We start from the raw sequence: 21,024 nt of genomic DNA, 5'->3' as shown, positions 1-21,024 counted from the left end.
CACTTACCAAGGAGATTCCACCCGGCGATCATGGCGAAAGAACAAGGGCTTGTTCCGATCCCACCGCGGGCAAGTTCGAAAAAAATCTTTTCACGATCGTTGAATCATAATTGCGCATTTGCATCGCAGCCAGTGGCTCACTTGGACGAGGAAAAACGAGGACGTTGGAAGAGATTGAAAAGTCCAAACGCGGGGGGTAGGGGTTGATGCTCCGCGTCTTGTTTCTGAAATTTATGCGTCCCACGATCCTTCAGGAATCGACCCCTTCGTCCCAGACCCCCTCAGCCACGACGTTCCTCACGTTTGCAAAATATTTTCGCGAGAACGAAGAAAAACGCGGATCAAGGATGACCGAGTTTCCTCGCGGACTTTTCCGCGCGTTTAACGGCTTCCACGGCCGAAGGAGTCGCGGTGATAACGACTTTTTAAGCGAGAAAATTTTTAACGCACCTCCGGGATCCCCTGATCTCATGAGAGGGCTTTATGCTAGCGCATGGCGGATGAATCGCTATCCGCGGATATCGCTGTTTCCGAAGTAACTGCGGAGCTTGGTTTGGAGACATTGTAACGGGATGCAAACTGATTAGTACGAATACTTTGACTGCAATTTTAATAGAGGTTCTTTTAAGTTGAAAGCATTATACTGGTAGGGTGGAAATGTTAACAAATACAAATGGAAAATTAATGGGTGGGTTGGACGAGAAGAAACGTAAAGAGAGTTCATCAATTTTCAGAACAAATTAGTGGTCCACTGCGTATAGATTTTTTGATAGTTCGTTTTTTGACCACAGTTTGTGCACATGTTGATGAAATTAAATAGATGAAATTATACTTTTAGAGCTACAAATGTAGACAAATAGAAATGAAAAATGAATAGTTGACCAATGGAAAAAGAGATGTAAAGAAAGTTCGTCAGTTTTTAAAAGTGAATCGCTGAACCATTGTTTACAGTTTCTTTAACAGTTCATCATTTTCTACGATATGAAAATGTCGATATTTCATTGACGATACTTTTTTCGGTGCTGGAGTTGTGGTTAAAATTTTATTGCTTTATTTGTGGGTCGAGATTGCCCTTATCGCCAGAGTGCCCAATGTGCCACTGACACTCTTCGTGTTCTTTCAGGTCGATATGAAAGGGATTTCCGGACCCATAGAGTTCAAAGAAGGCCGCAGAATTCAATTCAAGCTGGACCTACTGAAGCTAAAGCAACACTCGCTCGTCAAGGTTCGTTTATAATATATTTTGCGTCTCCAAAATTATTTCAAATTCTTAATTTTATTTCTTTTTAACGTACACCTTTCTGAATGTATTTAAAAAAATACATTATTTTTATAATACTTTTAATTTGTCTCTGATATCTTAATAAGAAAGAAAATATTTCTTGAATAATAAAAGCCATAGAGCAGGATAATTTTGTCCTCGAATACAAAATTTTCCTTTCTTAGTTATATACAGCATTTGCATCTTCTTTCTACTATATCACTGTTAATTATGTGCCATAGATGTAGACTAAATAAAGTAAATAAGCATAAAATAAGAAGAAATGATCGTTTTGAGCAGGTAGGCGAGTGGCGTCCAGGCATGGGCGTCAACGTGACAGACACTGCAACGTTCTTCGAACCAGGAACCGCGAATGTCACTCTGCTCGTCATCACGATATTGGTGAGTCTCTTCTCAAGCATGATAGAATTACAAAAACAGTGTTTATTCGTTAAGAGCTCGCCAGTTCTTAACGTAGGATAAGCGTGTCTCCAAACAGTCGTTCAAGAAGTCACAGGGTACTTCAAACGTTTACAGTATTTATTCGTTGAAAGCTCACGAGCTTTTAACATAGAAGAGACATATCTGCAAAAGATTGATTTCGAGAACGATAATTCAAGAAGATATTGGATATTTAAAAGAATTACAGTATTTCTTCATCAAGATCTCGAGAATAAATATTATAAACGTTCAAAACACTCGGTAGCTGCTTGGAAACGTCCCTCTACGTTAAAAGCTCGCGAACTCTTAACGAATAGATCCTGTATCTCGTCGTGAATCGAGTTTTTCTATTAACGCACGACATCAGTGTCTCAACGAATCCCTGATCCTCGCGTTTCACTCTGTAATTCTCTTCCAATCGAACGTTCGAGCCCGATCTAGCTCTACCAGAGTCGATTTTAACGACGTGACGTGCGCGTGGGCGAAGCAACGGCGGGGAAAAATTTAACGAAACCTCGACACTGACGATTCGATTCGATCTTGCGACCAAAATTGCGAGAGCAGCCACGATGACTGCGAAGCGCATCAAAGGCTCGAATCGAGTAGTTTCAGGCACAGAAGCGGTAGCGTCTCCCTCTTAAACAAGACAAGAACTCAACCTGATCCGAGGGCAGAGGGTAGATCTGTCATCTTTGACTATCATGAAAAAACAAGGGAGATATACAGGGTGTTAACAGATATATCTGGGACCTTTTTTTAGGATCGAATCTTCATGTCAATATGAATCGATCAGTCCTTTGCCATTTTGCGATCTGAGGCTTCGTCGTCGAGATTTAAGTAGATCAAATTTACAAGTGTGACTTCTGGTGCGCTCTGTTAAAGTCCCAATCACTCATGAAAAATACACGCCAGTACACACTCACTTGAAAATGACCTGAGAGTCTATAATACAATTTAGACCAGGTAATACAAGGTCATTGACCTAATTTGTCCCAGCTAGATGCAAATGATCAGGACTCAAACAGCACGCGCCAAAAGTCACACCTGTGAATTTCATCTGCTCATATCTCGATGCCTCAGATCGCAATGTGCTAACGGACTTTTCGATTTGTATTTGCATGAAGACTTGATTCTGAAAAAGGGTCCCACGTATCTATTAACACCCTCTACCAAATGGTCGAATTTTGCGGGGCGCATACTTCGCGGACGTAACAAAATTGAAAATTTCCGAGATATGGATGAGCCTGAATGTAAGACTGGGAAACTCTGGTCCATACATTGGACCATCCATCGCCATACGTTCCTCCCATTTCGGGAAAGTTCCACGCGCATAACGAGGAACCAAAGACGAACGAGACGAGTATAGAACGACCACACGAGTCGTGATGAACTGACGGCGTGCTCTTTGCATGGGAACCGTGTTTACGCACAGGAAATACCGTACGTGATGATGCACTACGAAAAAAACTACACGGGGAACGCGAGATTTTACGGTTTTTGCGTGGACCTCCTGGAGGCGGTGGCGAGGGAGGTGGGCTTCACTTACCGATTGGAGCTGGTACCGGACAGGAAGTACGGCGCGAAAGACCCGGAAACCGGGGAATGGAACGGCATCGTCAGAGAACTCATGCGACATGTATGATTTGGTTTGTTTAATTTTTCTCATCTTATTTGGTTCACCCTTGCCGATCTAACAAACACACACAACGACACACATGGTCTCCGTAGGTAACTATAGAATATATTTTTTACCAGTCCTTTGCTGAGTTCATTAGACTGTTTTTCGTTAGATTACTTTACTGGTTCTTTTCGTTCTATACAAACGGGCATGTATACAGGGCGTCAGATTTAAAGTGACCATCATAAACTTCTCCGTTGTGAGATGAACGATAGAACAAAATTTTTCTTGTAACAATTTTCCAGTTTCGAAGTGGGCAATATTATCTGTGCGAAAAGTGTCTCGAGGTCATGTATCAAAGTCAAGGTCTCATTTGTGACGTCAGGATCATGAATGTTTTTTTTAAATGTAGTATTTTCTGTATTGTAATATTGTAGCTGATAGAAAGAGAAATTCAAGTATGTATAATCCGTTGCTATTAATCATACGAAGATACGTCTCAAGAGGAAAAGGTTTGATTTAAATGTGGTCATGCTATAATAAAGAAGAAAATTATGTCAATGTCATAGTTTCCAAAATTCATTGGCGTATTTTTAAATAGGATGGGGTATTTTCAATATTGTACTATTATAGCTGATAACATAAATTCAAACATGTATAATATGTTGACCTTTAGATGGCCTAGTGAAGAATTATTCTTTAGCTCCTTCGAAACTAAGAAAGTTTTTGTAAGAACAATTTTTTCGCATCGTTCAAGGCAGCGAAAATATTTTGGCAGTGATCACATTATGTTAGACACCCTATATACATATAACACCTGTGTGCTCGTTAGCGAATCATTTGATACTTATATCCACAGTGAACACGAACGCACCTTAGTACGTTTACCTAGTGGACTTGAACACTGTGCAATTTTAACGTTCTGATGTACTCTGCACTCTTAGTACCCGATTCGATTGTAATTGTAATGAGAGACGGGTGGAGGAAGTAGCTCAGGTAGTTGAGAGTGTCTGGAAACCTCTGCACGGAAGATTTTCACTTTAACCCTCGATTGAATCCACGGATTAAGTATTCCGATTCGATTCCAACCAGGAGTGTAACTCATGTGTACTTTTTACGTGATAAGGATTATCGTTCGATTGGCAATCTACTATTTCGGTGGGATTTAGAATAAAGATAGAGCATTGGAAAGTGTTAGACTTTTATTTTCTTCATTGGTTGATATTTATGTTGAAGGGATGAATCGAGTGGCCAAAATGTTTTGCTCCAATTGGCTATTTTTTTAGAAATGATTTAAATTTGTTACTGAAATTAACGCGTAACCTACGCAATAATTTGCGTTTATTCTTGGAGAGGCTCACTGTAATTTGTTATTTCTACGTCGACGTTATGCTACATATACAGTGGGCCCTCGACTTTCGCACACAATTGGTTCCTGAAAATGTGTGCGAACGTTGAATGTTTGAAAGTAGAGGGATGTAGAAAAATATGCACCAGAAACTGTGTTTTAAAGTATTTATTTATCAATATGTATACATAATGAAGTTAAAGAGGCGTGTTTAAATGCTTTCGAGTGCTTTCTTTATAAACCTCTCAAAAGTTAGTTGAATACCACTCATTTCTTTTTCTTTTCTTGATAAAGATTTCTATGACGTGCTGTGTCTTTCTGAATGCCCTAATATTTCTCAAATCAGTATCTATCTATCAAAATTCATCAAACTAAAGAACCGTCGATCTATACTTGCCACAAACAAAAATTGTCTCGTTTCCCACGTTCCTCAAACTCCAGCAACTCGAAACAACATACCTAAACCACGGAGTTCCGTTAATATCTAAAATTCTAATCGAACGCAAGCCTCTGCGGGAGAACGGTTGACTCTGACGTCGTTCCGCCAATTGAGGGTTAAAGTTACATTGCGACACGTACGCTCGAACTAAATAATTTTCCCCAACCACAATTCAAAGTGCAATCTCACTCGATCCCGACCGAACTTACCTCTCACCCAGCGAGACACCGCTAACCGCCAGTTTGAAACGTGTACCAACCAGTAACGTAGACATTGACCGCGCCTACGTTCACAAGACACCTTCACACCGTTTCGGGGGAGAGATTCAACGCGTTCGAAACACCAACAGAAGCGTCTGCATTTTTAACAGACGTCCCCAGTTGACGGAAATTCGGACCAGTTCGCATAAACCATAGAGATATTATAAACAGAGTAGAGGAGCCAGGACTCTGATCATACTACAGCTTGGCATTTAAAAATATCTTAAATTAACAAAGTTGTGTCGTTGTTCACATAAGCATTCCGTGGTGACCATTGTACCTCAAAGTTGGGTATCCGAAATTAAAAAATGAAGCATTTTTTAATAATATAGTAAATTGTCTAAGTGCTATTGAGAAGTTCTACTTTGTTTAACCAGTCAGCCATCAAACTGAGAAAGGTATAGTCGTGAAACACAGATTAATATTGGATCGCAAAGACGGCTATGTATTAAGTCATTCCAAAAATTCATACCACTTATACTTCTGCTACTCAAAATTAATATGTGAAACATGCTCTTAAATAACCAATAGTAACAAAATTTTACCCCTGACAAGTATACTCGTCATTCACAGTTGACTGATTAAGCAGTTCCAGAGAGTACTTCTTACGTGGAAACAAATTTTCCCTCTTTATAATATTAGTATAGATTTACATTAATAAAAGCAAACAGATAGATAGGATGCCGCGGTTTCTTTTCTCTTTCTAACGCTGGGACGTTTCTGCTTCAGGCCTGTATATATCTTCCCTGCTTTGTTTGTAATATCTCCATGCAGCGACTCGTCGTGATCGATCATCGACTACCGCGGGTTGAAGTCGAAGGTAAATTACGATGGTGCGCGTTAATTGCCAGCGAGCGTAACAAAGCCCATAAATCGAGGACTATAGGGCGCCGATCGGGCAGGCGCCGCGGCGCCGAACGACGAACATCTCCTTTATACCCATCTTCTTTGATTTAAACTGGCAATTTCTGAATAACGGGGTAATATCGTGCTGAAGGACGTTGAGAAAGGATGCTTGGAGGCTTCGAGTGGATATAAGATATAACAAGATTTCTATTGTGAGTATTGTAAGAAATGGGGACCTTGGCAGATTTCTTCTTTTTAAACTTGGAAACTTTATTTTAATTTCTCGTTCCTTAATTTATCTTTAGTTCGCGATATCACCAGAGTATTAATCGTTATTTGAATAATATTTGCAATATTACTTCTGTATACTCCAACCAGCAACATATACTTTGCAATGTTACTTCTACAGTCAATCCCATAAATATTCGTACTCTCTATTGTCCATTGAAGAAGTTTGACTAAATTAAATGATAGTTTTGATAGGACCAAATGAATTTTTTATTATAAATATATATATGAATATTTATACAAACATACACTTGGAAACATTAAACCTATCATTTAATTTAAACAAATTTCTACAATAGACATAGAGGGTACGAATATTTATGGGACTGAGTGTATATACTCAATTACAATTAGCATTTCTTCCTATTCCAACCAGCAACATATACCCTCGAAGCCTCCAAGCATTCTCTTTCAACACCCTTCACGCGTCAAATCGTATTACCCACGTTTATTTCAAATATCTACCCCCAATAATGTCTCGAACCTTAAATTGATACAAGACAATTATTCACACGAAGATTAACCAATCCAAAACGAGTAATCCTACCCACAAGTGAATGAAAACGCTAATATTTCGAAAAAGTCGTCACCATCAATGTTCAATTGACACACGGATTAGAATTCGTCGCCATCAGGGTTGAGATGAGCTCGCGACACTTGTACGGGTGATCGATGGAAAAGCAACGATCGATCGAATTCAGGAGGCGATAGGTATGCATCGGCTAAAGTTGTTTCGGCAGTAACGTCATACGTCGAGGGGGAGGTTTTATTAATCGCCGGCCGTTAATCTTGTTCAGAGTCAATCGACGATTACGTCGACATTCGTGACGCGTTGTTGCCATTGGGGGAGAATTATTAATCGTCCTGCTCGACGTGATCTCTCTCCCTCTCTTTCTCTGTTCCTCTTTCTAGCTGAAGACGGCCAATCGTCGAGCCGTTCGTTCTCATAACTGAACGCGTTTAACGGAACCTGTCGACGGCGACGATCAATTTGCGATTCTCCGGAATCCTGACGGCTTAATGTGCGGGCACGTCTCCAACGTTCTCGACTAGCTTTTGGTCGAGCACTCTGGCCGATAAGTCCCGAGCTTGCACCGTTAAGCGAGGCAAACTGGCGTACAGCCCTTTGGAAACTCCCGGACCCGATAAAACTGTACTCTGTTCGGTTTTGTGTTCCTAAACATTGACCAGATCGTGGTTTCCTTTCTTATACAGGATGGACTATATAAGTGTGGCAAGTGATATTGTTTCGTTTATAAATGCAATGGTCCATGTGCAATCGATAGTTGGGTTACTTTTTTTCATGAAAATGCATATTTTCTTGCGTGAATTGAATCCTTTCTACGTAGCACAGTGATAAAATGGTAAACAAATGATTAGTTTATGAGGTATTTTAAACACTTGTCTGTAACGAAGAAAATGCTTAAAGTCGTACTCTTTGAACCATGCATCTTTTCTCTTAGAAATTTTGTCTAATTGCACTAATGACGGTGTTATGACTTGCCATACTTGGTCCATCCTGTATACTCCAGAGTAATCCTTTATTAGTAAACCTATTAGTGTCAAAGAGGAAATGGTTAGACGTTTTCTTTTAAGGCTTTGTTCCCTTAGAATTTCGCAAAGAATCATTAAAATATGAGTTTTTATAATAAGAAATTGTAAAACGTTTCTCTGTGCATTCACAGGGTAGACTAGTATGTAAAAATTATTTTCATTATTGCACTGACACTTGGACTATAACCTTAAAGTTATTCATCCCGAATAAAATATGTTGATTGAGTTAGACAAAGTAATAATTATGAAACAGTTTGCGAAGAAAGTAAGGCTTTCTCAACACTTCTCATTTTCCTGTATAAGAATAACGATTGATTTTAACTCATCAATTCGCCAATTTAATTTTAATTTAATCATGAAACCGTTTATTATTTATTTTTAATTAGAACATAAAATTTTTTCGAGGTGAAGAGTGCGAGCTCGATACATATATTCACTCTTCTCCAACAGCTTGTTTCGTAATTAATGTTAGTCCCTTTAATAATTTAACAGATATCCTTTCATGCTGTATGTAATTAATAAATTGAAACCATAGGACCGCGCGTTACATGCAATTTTAACTAATTGGTTGCATACAAATTAGTATGCGCGTATCGAGAGCTATGTAATATCGAATTAGCTTGTTAAGGACTAACGAAATACCCATTTTTTCACACAAAACGATCATGTCATTTCTTTACCAGGGATTACTTTAATAGTATTCATAATTCATGGATCGTGCACATTATGCAGAGGGAGGTTAATCCGAGATATTTCTTTCCGTTTAAAATGCCAAATTTAAACCGTGTGTAACTATACCAGGGAGCATTTCATAATTCCAAGAGCTTAAAAATAGTAAGGGTATATCTTTTCATTCGTACAAGTGACTACTGAGGCGAAGACAAAGCGCAGAATTCTGTTTAAAATGGCGATCCTCCAAGTAGAAGTCGAAACATTCTTTCCAAACAAAGGACGGTCCGCGAAACAGAAAGCGCGGAAAATGTTAATGTACAAAGGGGCAAACTGAAATGGTAAGAGGAATGAGACGGGCAAATTTAACACGGAAACCTTGAAGGAATGTAAAAGAACAGAAGGAGGAACAGAGAGTACGAGCATAGGGTGATTCTCTTGTTAATGCATCAAACGTTCCTCGACAAGTTTGTTAATTGTTGGTAGTCTTCCTGGAAAATTAAATCAATCACAGGAAACTTCGCAACATAGTGGCATGAAATGTTTCAAAATGATAGATTTCGTTGATTAATTTTACCAGAGGAAATAAATTTGATTAAAACTCTTGGGTGTATACGTATAAAGCTCTTCAGAGAAGAAAATGATTACCTTAACACTTCAACGTCCGCTCATATATAATATGTGCGATGGTACCGCTTAAAATTATGGGCCAGTACCACAATCTGTATAATGATTTATGAACGTGTTTACATTCAGTGTGGTAATTATTCTTTTATTGTCTGTTTTTAATTTTAAATGTTTTAAATTAATACTATGCCATGTTGGTGAACTACAGTTGTGTACCACGAAAATTATGGAGCAAATCCTGGCGTCGGTTATTTTTATTTTTTTTTTGTTTAATGTGTATGCATATGCGATACGTGATATTTGACTGCGTATACAGGATACTTTTCAAAAATCCGATTTTCAATGAGAACATTAATCACGATAGAAATCTCCGACCTTTGGTCATAGCTAGATCCTTCGATATACAAAGCAAACTTAAGGGAGGAAGCTTACCTAAAACAGTTCAAAAAAGGACCACATTTATGAATTTTTAGGGGACAAACTAAAAATTATTTGGTAATATGTTTAAAGGTATTCGAAAGAACGCTTTTTAGTCCATATGTCGCAATTTTCGTATTTAATAATATCTTAAATTAACAAAGTTGCGGCATTGTCAATTAGACAATTTGATGTATTATTCTTAGCGCTTAGACAGTCTAATATATTATTCAAACTGACGCAACTTTGTTAACTTAAGATATTTTTAAACGCCAAGATTGCGACACACGTACTAAGAGACATTCTTTCTAATACCCTTAAACGTATTACCAGGAGAAATTTTCCCGTTTGCCCAAAAAAATTCTTAGATATGCCCTAAGCGCAGGCACACGTGGCTTCTCACACGAAAAATAAGATAACCAGAAACCTTCGTCCACGCAAATTTTCTTTGCACAAAAATAACGAACTTGCTAAGAAACGTTTAGCGGGACATGTAACATGAGGATCGCTCTGTGGAGTGGGAAAAGAGACATGCAATGAAAGACTAGACAGCGTTGGAAGGGGAAATAGAGCGGGTATTTCGCAGCGGGTACAGGAAATGAAAAGAATAGTCGGAGCTAACGGGGAAGAAGAGGAACAAGAGGAGGGCGAAAGGTAGTAGCTCCTTTTTATGGTCCCCGTAGGAGCAGCCGTACGTAATGCTGAAGAGCAGAGGGAATTTCAGCGGGAACGCACGTTACGAGGGCTTCTGCATCGATCTGCTCAAGAAGATAGCTCACATGGTGGGCTTCGCCTACAGGATCGAGCTCGTGCCCGATGGCAGATACGGCGTTTACGATTACGAGACCGGAGAGTGGAACGGAATAGTCCGCCAGCTGATGGACAAGGTGAGTATGCTCTCGAAAAGCGTCCGTGCTCGCGGAGTCGTCTCTATTTACATGCCGCAAAATCGCGATCCCGACCCTTTCCTCAAACACGCGGATAACGCGCTACGTGTGTAAGTATGCCTCGGGACACTTTCGTTGGTTAAACCAGTGCTTCTCGACAGATGCGACCCACCACACGCGAACAAATTTCTAACGCGTAAACTGCGAGTTTCATTCTACGATTTCGTTGATTCAAATATGATTTTATTCTTCGCATTTTTAACATGTGGAAGTTTTGAAACTTAGGTTGACGTATCAAATTATAGGTACAAAATGTGTTCTGAATCTTTAGTATCGGAATACATTAGTAGAATTTAATTTTATTCATTTTTAAAAGGGTTCACATTTGGGAATTGTTGACTTCACAGGGGATAAATAATTTATTTTTATCGTAAACATGTCTTTAATATCAAAGAGCTTTATATAGGATTTCAAATTAACTGTAACATTCCTTGGTAGTATTATTATATTGCAGTACATATATAATAATTATATTAATACTAGTACCGTGACTGACTGTTACTTAAAGTGATGTTCCATATAAACGTTAATGTGGCACACGATGGATTGAATATACACTTATTAATTTGATAAATATGTTTTAATTGAATACACAGTAAATAAACACTTTCTAAAGGGAACAAATGAAAACTCTAAAGTTGTACCGTGTGTTCGAATTCAACATATTTACAGAAAGTAAACGTAAATTTTTAGAGAGCAATAATGTGGCACCTGATGGATTGAATATACACTTATTAATTTGATAAATATGTTTCAATTGAATACACGGTGAAAACACGATTGCGATGCACTGGTTTAAACAACAACTTCAAACAGCCTCGAGAATCGATGAAGAGGACCCGAGGAATTTTGGGTTACAGAGTTTCGCGGAATACGGTTAGAATGCCGAAACGTACATTATAACGCGAGAACGATAGTTCCTCCAACGAGGTACTGTTGAAATCCTTATGGTGGCTTTGTAGGTGCAGCTGTTTCGTTGTTCGATGGCGATGAATACAACAGGACGTGATCACTTTTAGACGTTGAGTTGGTTTCCCTCGAGATGACGACGAATTTCGTTCGGGAAGTGAATTGATTCTGTTGGCAGGATAACAAATGGTTAAATTGTCTTTCGTGAATGTAGGGTAAAACCTCACGTAAGGTTTAGGTTTCGGTGTAATTATACTTCTGCTTCAGATGCACTTCGAAGTCGTGATATGAATATGGTTGGGCGTTTCTTGGTGGATTAAAGTACATTCTAAAAGGACTATTTTAGTTTTATTGTATATATTCTTTAACATCTTAGGAAACATTCCTATGGGGTGGGAAATCGCTGGACGAATCTCTTTGTAGATTAGGTTTTTATTACTGTACATATTTTAATTATCTATACATACATATATATATAAGAATGAAACCCTGACTGATTGACTGGCATATCAATGCCCGGGCTAAATCCTTGAACCTAAACAGCTGAAATTTTGCACAGGGGTTTCCTTTATGATGTATACAAGGAATAAGAAAGGATATTTCGAAATTCAACCCCCAAGGGGTTAGTATCGTAGTGGTGAAATTAGTAGTAGTGTTAACAAAACTTAAAATTCTACATACCAAAATTAAAAAGAGTACACACAATATAAAATATATTATATTAATGTATTCTTTAATAGGCCACATTCCAGATAAACAACAATTTTAAATAATCAAAAATCTGTTCCATCGGTAGAATGACTCCTATGTAAAGAAAATAATGTTTTAGACTTAATCGAACTTGTAAGGTTATTATACTATCGAACAATAGGGTGCACGAATTATTTACAGCCGGTTGAACTGTCGTGGCTTCGAAATTCGCATTTCCAAGCGCAAGTTTCTCGCGGCGATAACGAAGACACGGGCGTTACGGGAGATTCTAGGCGGCTTTGCAATGCAAATCAGGACTTCGATGCGCAGCCGGCGAACACGTGGAAATGCGCGGTGCGTTGTCCCCCTAACTGGTAGGCGCGAAACCAGCCGTGATTCGCGTAGCTTTAGCTGTCAACCACGTCCCACGTACCAGCTAATACGCGCATGGACGATTGATTAAGTGCAGGCTTACGTCGCGTATCCTGCCCGTCGAGAGCGAAACACTCTAATGGAGTTAGTAAATTAACTTTATTAGCGTCCAATCGATGCTAAGATAACTCTCACCCGAGAATGAGAAATGACGGCAAAAATGGTAATGGTCCAAAAATGTATCACTCTGATAAGTAGTATCGAGACGTCCGAAGGAGAGATTTTTTTACTGGTATTAAAATTTATTTTAACGTTGCGAGATTTTTAGCGTATAAAGTCGAGAGCTTTACAAAGTAGAGTATAATTTTTGTTCGACCCTCCTCGTTATGCATTATGAATGAAAACAGTTTGCTTGTTATAATTGTTATAATTTAACGAAGCTGAGATTTGGTATTTAATTAAAAACTATTATTAATTTCATCGAAGACTCATTGTACTCGCGAATACATTATGTAGTGAATGGTCAACAATTTTCGGAAGAACAATAACTTTGTACTTAATGGGTTAACCGAGTACACAAAGCGTTTCTGGAAAATATGCCAGTGATATTAAATCACGCGTACCACTCGTACGGATAAATTCATCATCCGCTAGCAACGAAACTCCGACGCTCAACTCCGAATGGGTGTGTCTACATTCTGGGGCTACTTTAACCATAAATCTTGGACGTCGGAATCCGGATTAGTATTCTGCCTGGACGAAAGTAGAACTTTGTGACTTTTCCAAGGGAATGCATTATGTATAACGGTCTGTATTTACTAAAGTCTATCTACGGAAATAATTAATATCGAATTTTCGAAGCATTAATATGTCAAAAATTTCTCCACATAATTTTATCCGCATAAAAGTGAAGTTTCGAGTCATCATTTTACTAGCATTTCGCCAATTCTAAATTCCTTTGGCGAAACCTTACAATTTTTAACAGAAATGAAATAAAATTTGCTTCGTTAATTTTTGTTCAAGATGAAAAGTTTCTTCAACTTTTTTAGAATATTTATATTTACTCTTTCTATCCATGGAAATAATTAACACCGCGATCATTACAATTTTACTAGCATTTTACCAGTTCTAAATTCGCTCGATGAATCGATGTGAACCTCATAATTTTTCAGAAGAAACGCACAATCAAAATCGCTAGATCAATTAATTTATTTCCAAGTTGAAAAGTTTCTTGAACCCTTTCAGAATATTTTCTCCCGAGTCCATAAAGATTCGTCTAGAAACTCCCGCAGGAATTTTGCAATTGCCTCATTCCAATAAAAAGTTCTGTATTTTATTACCAAGAAGGTCAACGTGACGCATCCTAGACAGTATTCACTCGTATTTTTCCCTCGAGACGCGTTGGAGTGTCGAAACGAAGAATAATTCAACGCGCTGGTATTCTAGACTTTTTCCCATCCCTTGGACGACAGCTGTTACGAAGCGTTGGGCGGTGGTATCGTCGCGGCCACGTTATTAATTTCGTTGAGACGATCATTAATAATTCTCACACCGTAGTGGTCTTGCGAGCAGCAGAACGCAACTTAACCACCACAATTCTCCGTAATAAAGAAGGAGGAGAACTCCAGTCACGAATGGCTGACGCTACTTCGCCATTCCCTTTCGTTCGCTAATGGAAATAGATAGGCGTATAATTTACACGAGCATCATGATTAATGGAAAGCCTCGAGAAATATGCGTAAATTAATTATCACCCGGTATCGCAATTATGCAGTCTTATCGGTAAAAAAGTTTGGGGATTAATTAAAGAATCAATGACTCGAAATTTGTTCGAAGTTCTTTTATTGTCAACATTTCAGTGCATTTACAAAAATAGCTAGAAATGAAAGGGTGCAGGCACACCCACGCCCTCTATATACTTCTTTTATATTTCTCAAGGAGCTGAAATTGATCAAATAGACAGATGAAACTCGATATTTACTTATCTCCATGTCTTAGACTATTATCTTAAAAGTACAAGTGTTAGTTTTCCCACAATCCAAGCAGAATATTTTCTTAACACGTGTAAGGATATTTATTTAGAAGTTCGGCGAAAACTGTCAAAATTACAAGACAACACAATATACAAGACAAAATCAAATCGCAATACAAATTGAATGACTAATCAATAAATTACTAACACAAATTGATAAACATAACTGACAACTATAAAACATACAAACATACCTAGTGGTTTAAATATAAACATTCATCCAACATTCACATTACAATACATTACACACGTTTCACTAAGTAATTAAAAACTTAATTTTGATAAAAGACAATTATGGATAAGATTCGTGAATTTTGATCTGACTGTAAACCTAAATACTAACGCAAATGTTAGATTATATACCTTCTACTCGTATAAGAGCAAAATTTTAGCATCTAAAGTAATTTTATGAGTATATCTGGCATAGTGTTAAGGAGGATAGGAAGACAAACTGCGTTGAGATTAGGCGAGAGTGAGGATCTAAGCGCCACAGCACTGGGCGTGTTTAACCCTTTGCACTCGAGAGCTTTCTTTCTGGTATCTACCAGCAACTCGAAATGCTTTCTTACCATTCTATTGCCACGAATGCTAAGATTATATTGACTTCGAAAATCTCTAATTTGAGATTCGCGAATCAAGTCACCTTTCGCCTCAACGACAATCATTTTATTAACACTTTGAGTCCCAAAGAAATTATACCTAAAGGAAACCTAGTGGTGACTTAAAGTCACCTCTCGAGTGCAAAGGGTTAATGCAACGTCACATCATCAATTGGCTCGTTTCTTCTCCCTCTCTTCACTCATAATCTAAAACAAGTCTTCAGAATCGCGAAAATTCCCGACATCACGTTCTAGATCCAATGAAATCTATTGTTCGCGTCTCTAGCGAGCTGCGTGTACGCCCAGGGACCTCACTCTCGCTTAGTCGTGCTGTACATACATAATACAAGCACGAGGACTATCGACAACTCCGCGTTGTCGTGCTGTCATCGACTGAAAGTACGAGCAACAAATTACTCGATTATCAGCCAGAATCGAGCCGCAAGGCAGTTGTAAATCAAGAGGAAATTAACGTGGCGCGAATTCGCGCGTCGCCTGGGACGTTGCGCCGAGATGAATGAAGTGTTATGGCATTTATTGATGGTGGCGGAGTGACGAGGCTGTGGGTTGACGGCCTGGTGTAACGAAGCGTAAATTTTGATTAGACATTGCGGCAACGCTCTGGAAGTAAGTATCCTAACCGTTGTCTTTTGAAGCTATTCCAACTTGTATTAAGTTTGAATTGACAATTAAATTCTGTCTGCGAAGGAAAGGAGAATTCCCTACTATAATTTGATTTTGGGGGGTTTGAAGTAATCGTAACGGTTTGTCATGCGAAAACATTAACTTAGGAATTAAATGTACAATGTATAGGGTGTCTCCTCGCATAACACTTTTCACGATTTTTTAAGTTCTTGCGATAATCTGACATAAGAATATTTTAAATAAATGTTGATCAGTTTTCGATTGGCTATAGATTGCATTAAACAAAAGTGCGAAAAATTTTGTATTTTAGCATTGTCAAGGTCACCTTCATTTTTTTAAATAGCACTTTGTACTTTTGACTCGACGGTATTATAGTCCGTGTCAAGACGAATTGACTTGGGATGCCCTTAAAGGGAAAGAAATGAAAATTCCAACAAAAAATGACTGACAATCTGCTTGAATGGGTGATAATAACGTGTGTTTATTATTAAGACCAGAAGTTACATTCAATTTAGGAACCTTGACTAAATATTGTATTATCAGAAACTTATCTGCGAATTGTCGACAATTCACAACGAAGAAAATAATGTCAACATACATATGATGACTTAGCTATTAAGGTAGTTGGTGATTAGAACTTAAGACAGTTCTTCTGTTTGTTGTTGACTTGTCACGAGAGCAAATTGTAGTATTACCTTGTAGAAAATGTATTCCAACAGTGAATAGGTTGATATTATTGGTAATACTTGTCGGATGTAAAAGAAATGCACGTAAAGCAGCAAATCTATATGATGCTGAGTACCCTGAGAGGCATCATCCATCTGCACGAACATTCTACAATATTGAAAGAATTTCAGTTCGAACATTTGACCTGACAATTTCACGAAGTCGTTTGCATTCGTTTACTCAAGGTTCCTGTATATATAAATATATACAGGGTGTCCCAAAAATGTTGTAACACCTTGAAAGAGGTGGTTGGGGAGGTGATTTGAAACAACTTTTTCCTTAGCGAAAATGTTGTCCGAGGCTTCGTTGAGGAGATATTAACGGAAAACACTGACCAATCAGAGCGCGCGGATACCGTTGGAGCGGCCGCGGTAGTGAAGGCTACGAGCTAGGCGGCTGCGTCCAATGTTCTTCGATGCACGTCGAGTTACTTGTTCGCGTACAAGCGCGGCTGCTTAGCACATAGCCTTCGTTACCGCGGCTGCTCCAACGGTATCCGGACGCTCTGATTGGTCAGTGTTTTCCGTTAATATCTCCTCAACGAAGCCTCGGACAACATTTTCGCTAAGGAAAAAGTTGTTTCAAATCACCTCCCGAACCACCCATTTCAAGGTGTTACAACATTTTTGGGACACCCTGTATATTAGCTTGTCCCGAAAGTTTCTTTCGCGAGTTGCACTCGATTATTTTATGTGGTCGTGTTTCTATAAATAGACAATCTAATTTCATAGATATTCATGTTGTTACAATAATAAAGCAAAATGAATCGTGCACAATTCAGTAATGGAACATAAAACATAAACTATTGTGCATGTATTACTTATTAATAAAGCGAAAGAAACTTTTGGGACAACCTAATACATTGTGGATATATTGTTGATTAAATATGGAGAAGCATCTTCTTATTATATAAAGTAAGGATCGACGAAATAAATGTATTCTTTGCTGCATAATTTCTCTAATAGAATATACAAAAATAATTTTACTTTTATTGTTAATTTGAGAACAAAGCCACGATTCATTTACGTCGATACGTTATGTATTGATTGGACAACAGAGAGGACAGAGAAAACTTCAAAACGGACACGAAACGAAAGACTGAATGAATTCTTTTACTCGTCCTTATCGGTCATGGCTACACGCACGGTTTCCAAGCAACCCCCAGTCAGAAATAAATCTGCCTAGGTGCAGCACCTTGCCGCGGCATAGCAAATGCTTTTCTAGACACTGAAAAAGCAGTTGGATACCGTGTCCGTGGTTAACGTGCACGCCTGGAGGCCTGCTACGTTTCGTTCTCCCCGGTGAAAAACATTTCAGAGCAAAGCTTTAACGTCCACTTCGTCCTCGAGTATCTCGACCAAACGAAACCAGGATCGAGCAAGATTTCCTCAACGACAACTACTTATAATTCATCAAAAGGTCAACTCCGTTTCAAAAGAATTTTAAACAGCGACCAACGGTTACCAGGTGGCTGAAGGCTTTACATCTATTTATTATTTTAACATTATGTCTGCCAAACTGATCATTTCTTTTCAATAATTAACGATGTTTTCACAGCATCTTTTGATGTCAGTTCCTTTGCCATTGATTGATGATCTTTCTCTGCCATTAATTAGCAGCCTGTAATCATAGCGTTTAATTAAGTAACATTTGTATTCATTTTATTTTCGTTAATAACTTTTGAACTAAAATTATGTATTAGTTTCTAACAATCGTTCGTATCGACATAAATATACGCAGAATGAATTTAGTCAAATATTCTTGAATTGAAAGCATATTAATCCAAGTGATTTACATATCTGATGAATTCCACATTTATATTTAAAAAATATATTTTTCTCGTTCAATTTTTAAATATGAATTTACATATACTCATGTTGATAAAATTCTAACACAGCATTATTAATGAATTATCTACCTTGACATAAATGTCACGTTAATAATCTTCATTTCTTTTTTTAATTTATTGGGAGATTTAAATTTAAGATTGTTGGGTGGGTTTTCGAGAAGCTGAAGGAAACCTCAACGAGGATAGCCTTGGATAACTAATTCTAATTCGAGAGATCGATCGTTATTCTATTCTCCAGATGATTCTAGCTCTAGAAATATGATTTAGATACAATAATACTAGTTTCTCATTGCGTAGGAATGAGAGAGGTCTCAATGAAAGAAGCCTTGGATAACGTGTTAACTTAGAAACTGATCGAGTGATAGATTGCGATCCTTTTAGATATTGATCCGTCGTTATTCTGTCTGTGAGGTCTACCTTAACATAGATGTAAGAGTATAAATGCATTTAAAATAGCGTTAGATTTAGCATTGCTTATGCAAATTCTTAAGTCCTGCGCCTTCGGTGTATCATTCTCATAGTAATCAGTATATTAGCTCGAATAGAATAAATATACTATCATTGTTCTCGATATTCAGGCTGAGTACAAGCATGCGAAGGAATGTGAAGAAAGAAACAGGTAGGAAAACGCTATTTCGTGCAATTCGCCATAACTCTCGTCACACGTTTACGAATTACGGTCAGAAACCTTGATCTACGCACTCGTCGAGCATACCTTGGCTAAATAGAATCACTTACTGTTGGGAGCTGCTGAGAACTGTACTGGAAGGCCATTGGTACATTTTTGCGAATCCTTTTGGTCGATACATTGGGTGAATTGAAACGCTTATTACCAAATTATTCAAAACAAAAATGGAAATTCTGTGTTGCACTCCCACATTTTTGTTTAAAAATGGAGAGTGTGTGCTACGTATCTATATTTAATGAAATGGAGAGGCTACATGTTCCTGGATACTACATATTTTTACAATATTGAAAGCAAAGTTGGATAAAATTCTTACTTAAATACAAATATTGAATAAGAAGTACACAAGCATTTGATCCGTTATTTATTTAACAGAACCTGACGTCTAAATAATAAAATGTCATCCATTCATTCGACTAAACTGTTGCCCCGTTCGATGCTCAAGACAAAGTTGCGCAAACGTTCTCCTTATCTCGCGGCGCCTCTTAGGACAGTTGTCTTCAGCTCCGAAGAGTACTCTCGACGCACCACAGCGCCTGTTACCACGTAGATCCACGTATCTGCCCGTGAAAGCGTCCACAGACACCCGCACACTGCAAATGCACCACACTGCATCGAACTCAGCCTCTACAGCTGCGAACATTTCAACGTTCCCGTCGACTAATCGAACCAATCCGTCTCTATTCGCAGAAAGCGGACCTGGCGGTCGGGTCGATGACCATCAATTACGCCCGCGAGAGCGTGATCGACTTCACGAAGCCGTTCATGAACCTGGGCATCTCGATCCTCTTCAAGGTAAGAAACGAAATATGACACAAAACTAAAGATAAGTTTTTCAACCTAAAAGTTTCACTCTACTCGGGAAATTTCGTGTCAATCATTTTACATCTGAAGGCCTGCCCAAGCGAGATTGAGATCTATGAGCTTTCGTTAGTTGAAACATTTAGACAAGATGTGCCTATCCTTGTGTCAAGAACTTTTATTTCATTATAATATGCTGTAGTCTATGTCAAATTAGGGGAGTTTAAATCATGAATCGAAGTTTACAATTCGAATTCTAACCTGCCACCAGAAGGGGCTTCATAAACAGATTTTTAACTCCGTTTTTATTAAGGTGGTTTGATATAAAATGATAACAGTTCATGATACGCGAAAAAGTGGCACGAAGTAAATCTGATACGCATCTAATTATACACATCTATAATAACCGACAAGCAAGCCAGTATCATTTGCTGCATACGAGGGGAAACAGCGCCAACGATGTAGCAACCGGACTTACAAACTCGCTAACTCGGTTGATATCTGACAGGGGCACACTCGCGTTTAACTTGATACCAACTAACATTTCGTTCACTTATCGTTCAGGCTGCGTAGTCACCGGTGACTGACGATAACTTTTCTCTCACATTTGGATACCTCTTAACAGTTCTACATCTTTTAACATCTCCTAACACTTCCTGGCACCTCGTAACATCTTCAAACATCTCCTAACAACTCCTGACATATCCCAGAACTTCCTAACACACTGTAACACCTCGTAAAACCTATTGACGACGAATGTAAGAGCTGCCACCACCTCGATCATGTTCTCCTAATACAAATAGGTAAGTTTCAAGTCAGAATTAAAAGTTATGCTACCTCTTTGTATATCATGTTCTCCTGATACCAAGAGTCAAAATCCGGCCAGTTTTTGATACGTACCGAATTTCCTTCGTCCCATCTCTTCCCTCCATTTCCTGGTATATTTCCCTTTAATTTCCCTCCATTACCTTACACATTTCCCTTTAATATTTCTCCATATC

The 21,024-nt window shown here is 38.4% G+C and overlaps 1 protein-coding gene across 7 annotated transcripts in view; it reads left to right on the top strand.

Moving 5' to 3' along the window:
* Nucleotides 1-21,024, top strand: part of LOC128889259 (glutamate receptor ionotropic, kainate 2) — a 185,878-nt gene that overhangs the window by 150,007 nt on the left and 14,847 nt on the right. For 4 of the 7 annotated variants that reach the window (XM_054146701.1, XM_054146704.1, XM_054146702.1 and 1 more), the window contains exons 9-13: nt 1,124-1,225; nt 1,562-1,663; nt 3,135-3,338; nt 10,452-10,655; nt 19,913-20,017. In XM_054146701.1, the coding sequence (XP_054002676.1) occupies nt 1,124-1,225; nt 1,562-1,663; nt 3,135-3,338; nt 10,452-10,655; nt 19,913-20,017 (717 nt within the window). The remainder of the gene's footprint in view (nt 1-1,123; nt 1,226-1,561; nt 1,664-3,134; nt 3,339-10,451; nt 10,656-19,912; nt 20,018-21,024) is intronic. The other 3 variants (XM_054146705.1, XM_054146706.1, XM_054146708.1) reach the window with 3 other exon arrangements.

Source organism: Hylaeus anthracinus, unplaced genomic scaffold (assembly GCF_026225885.1).
Source record: "Hylaeus anthracinus isolate JK02 unplaced genomic scaffold, UHH_iyHylAnth1.0_haploid 11997, whole genome shotgun sequence".
Taxonomy (NCBI): domain Eukaryota; kingdom Metazoa; phylum Arthropoda; class Insecta; order Hymenoptera; family Colletidae; genus Hylaeus; species Hylaeus anthracinus.
Note: the sequence above shows the minus strand (reverse complement) of the source record. Positions and strands in the feature narration are given on the sequence as shown.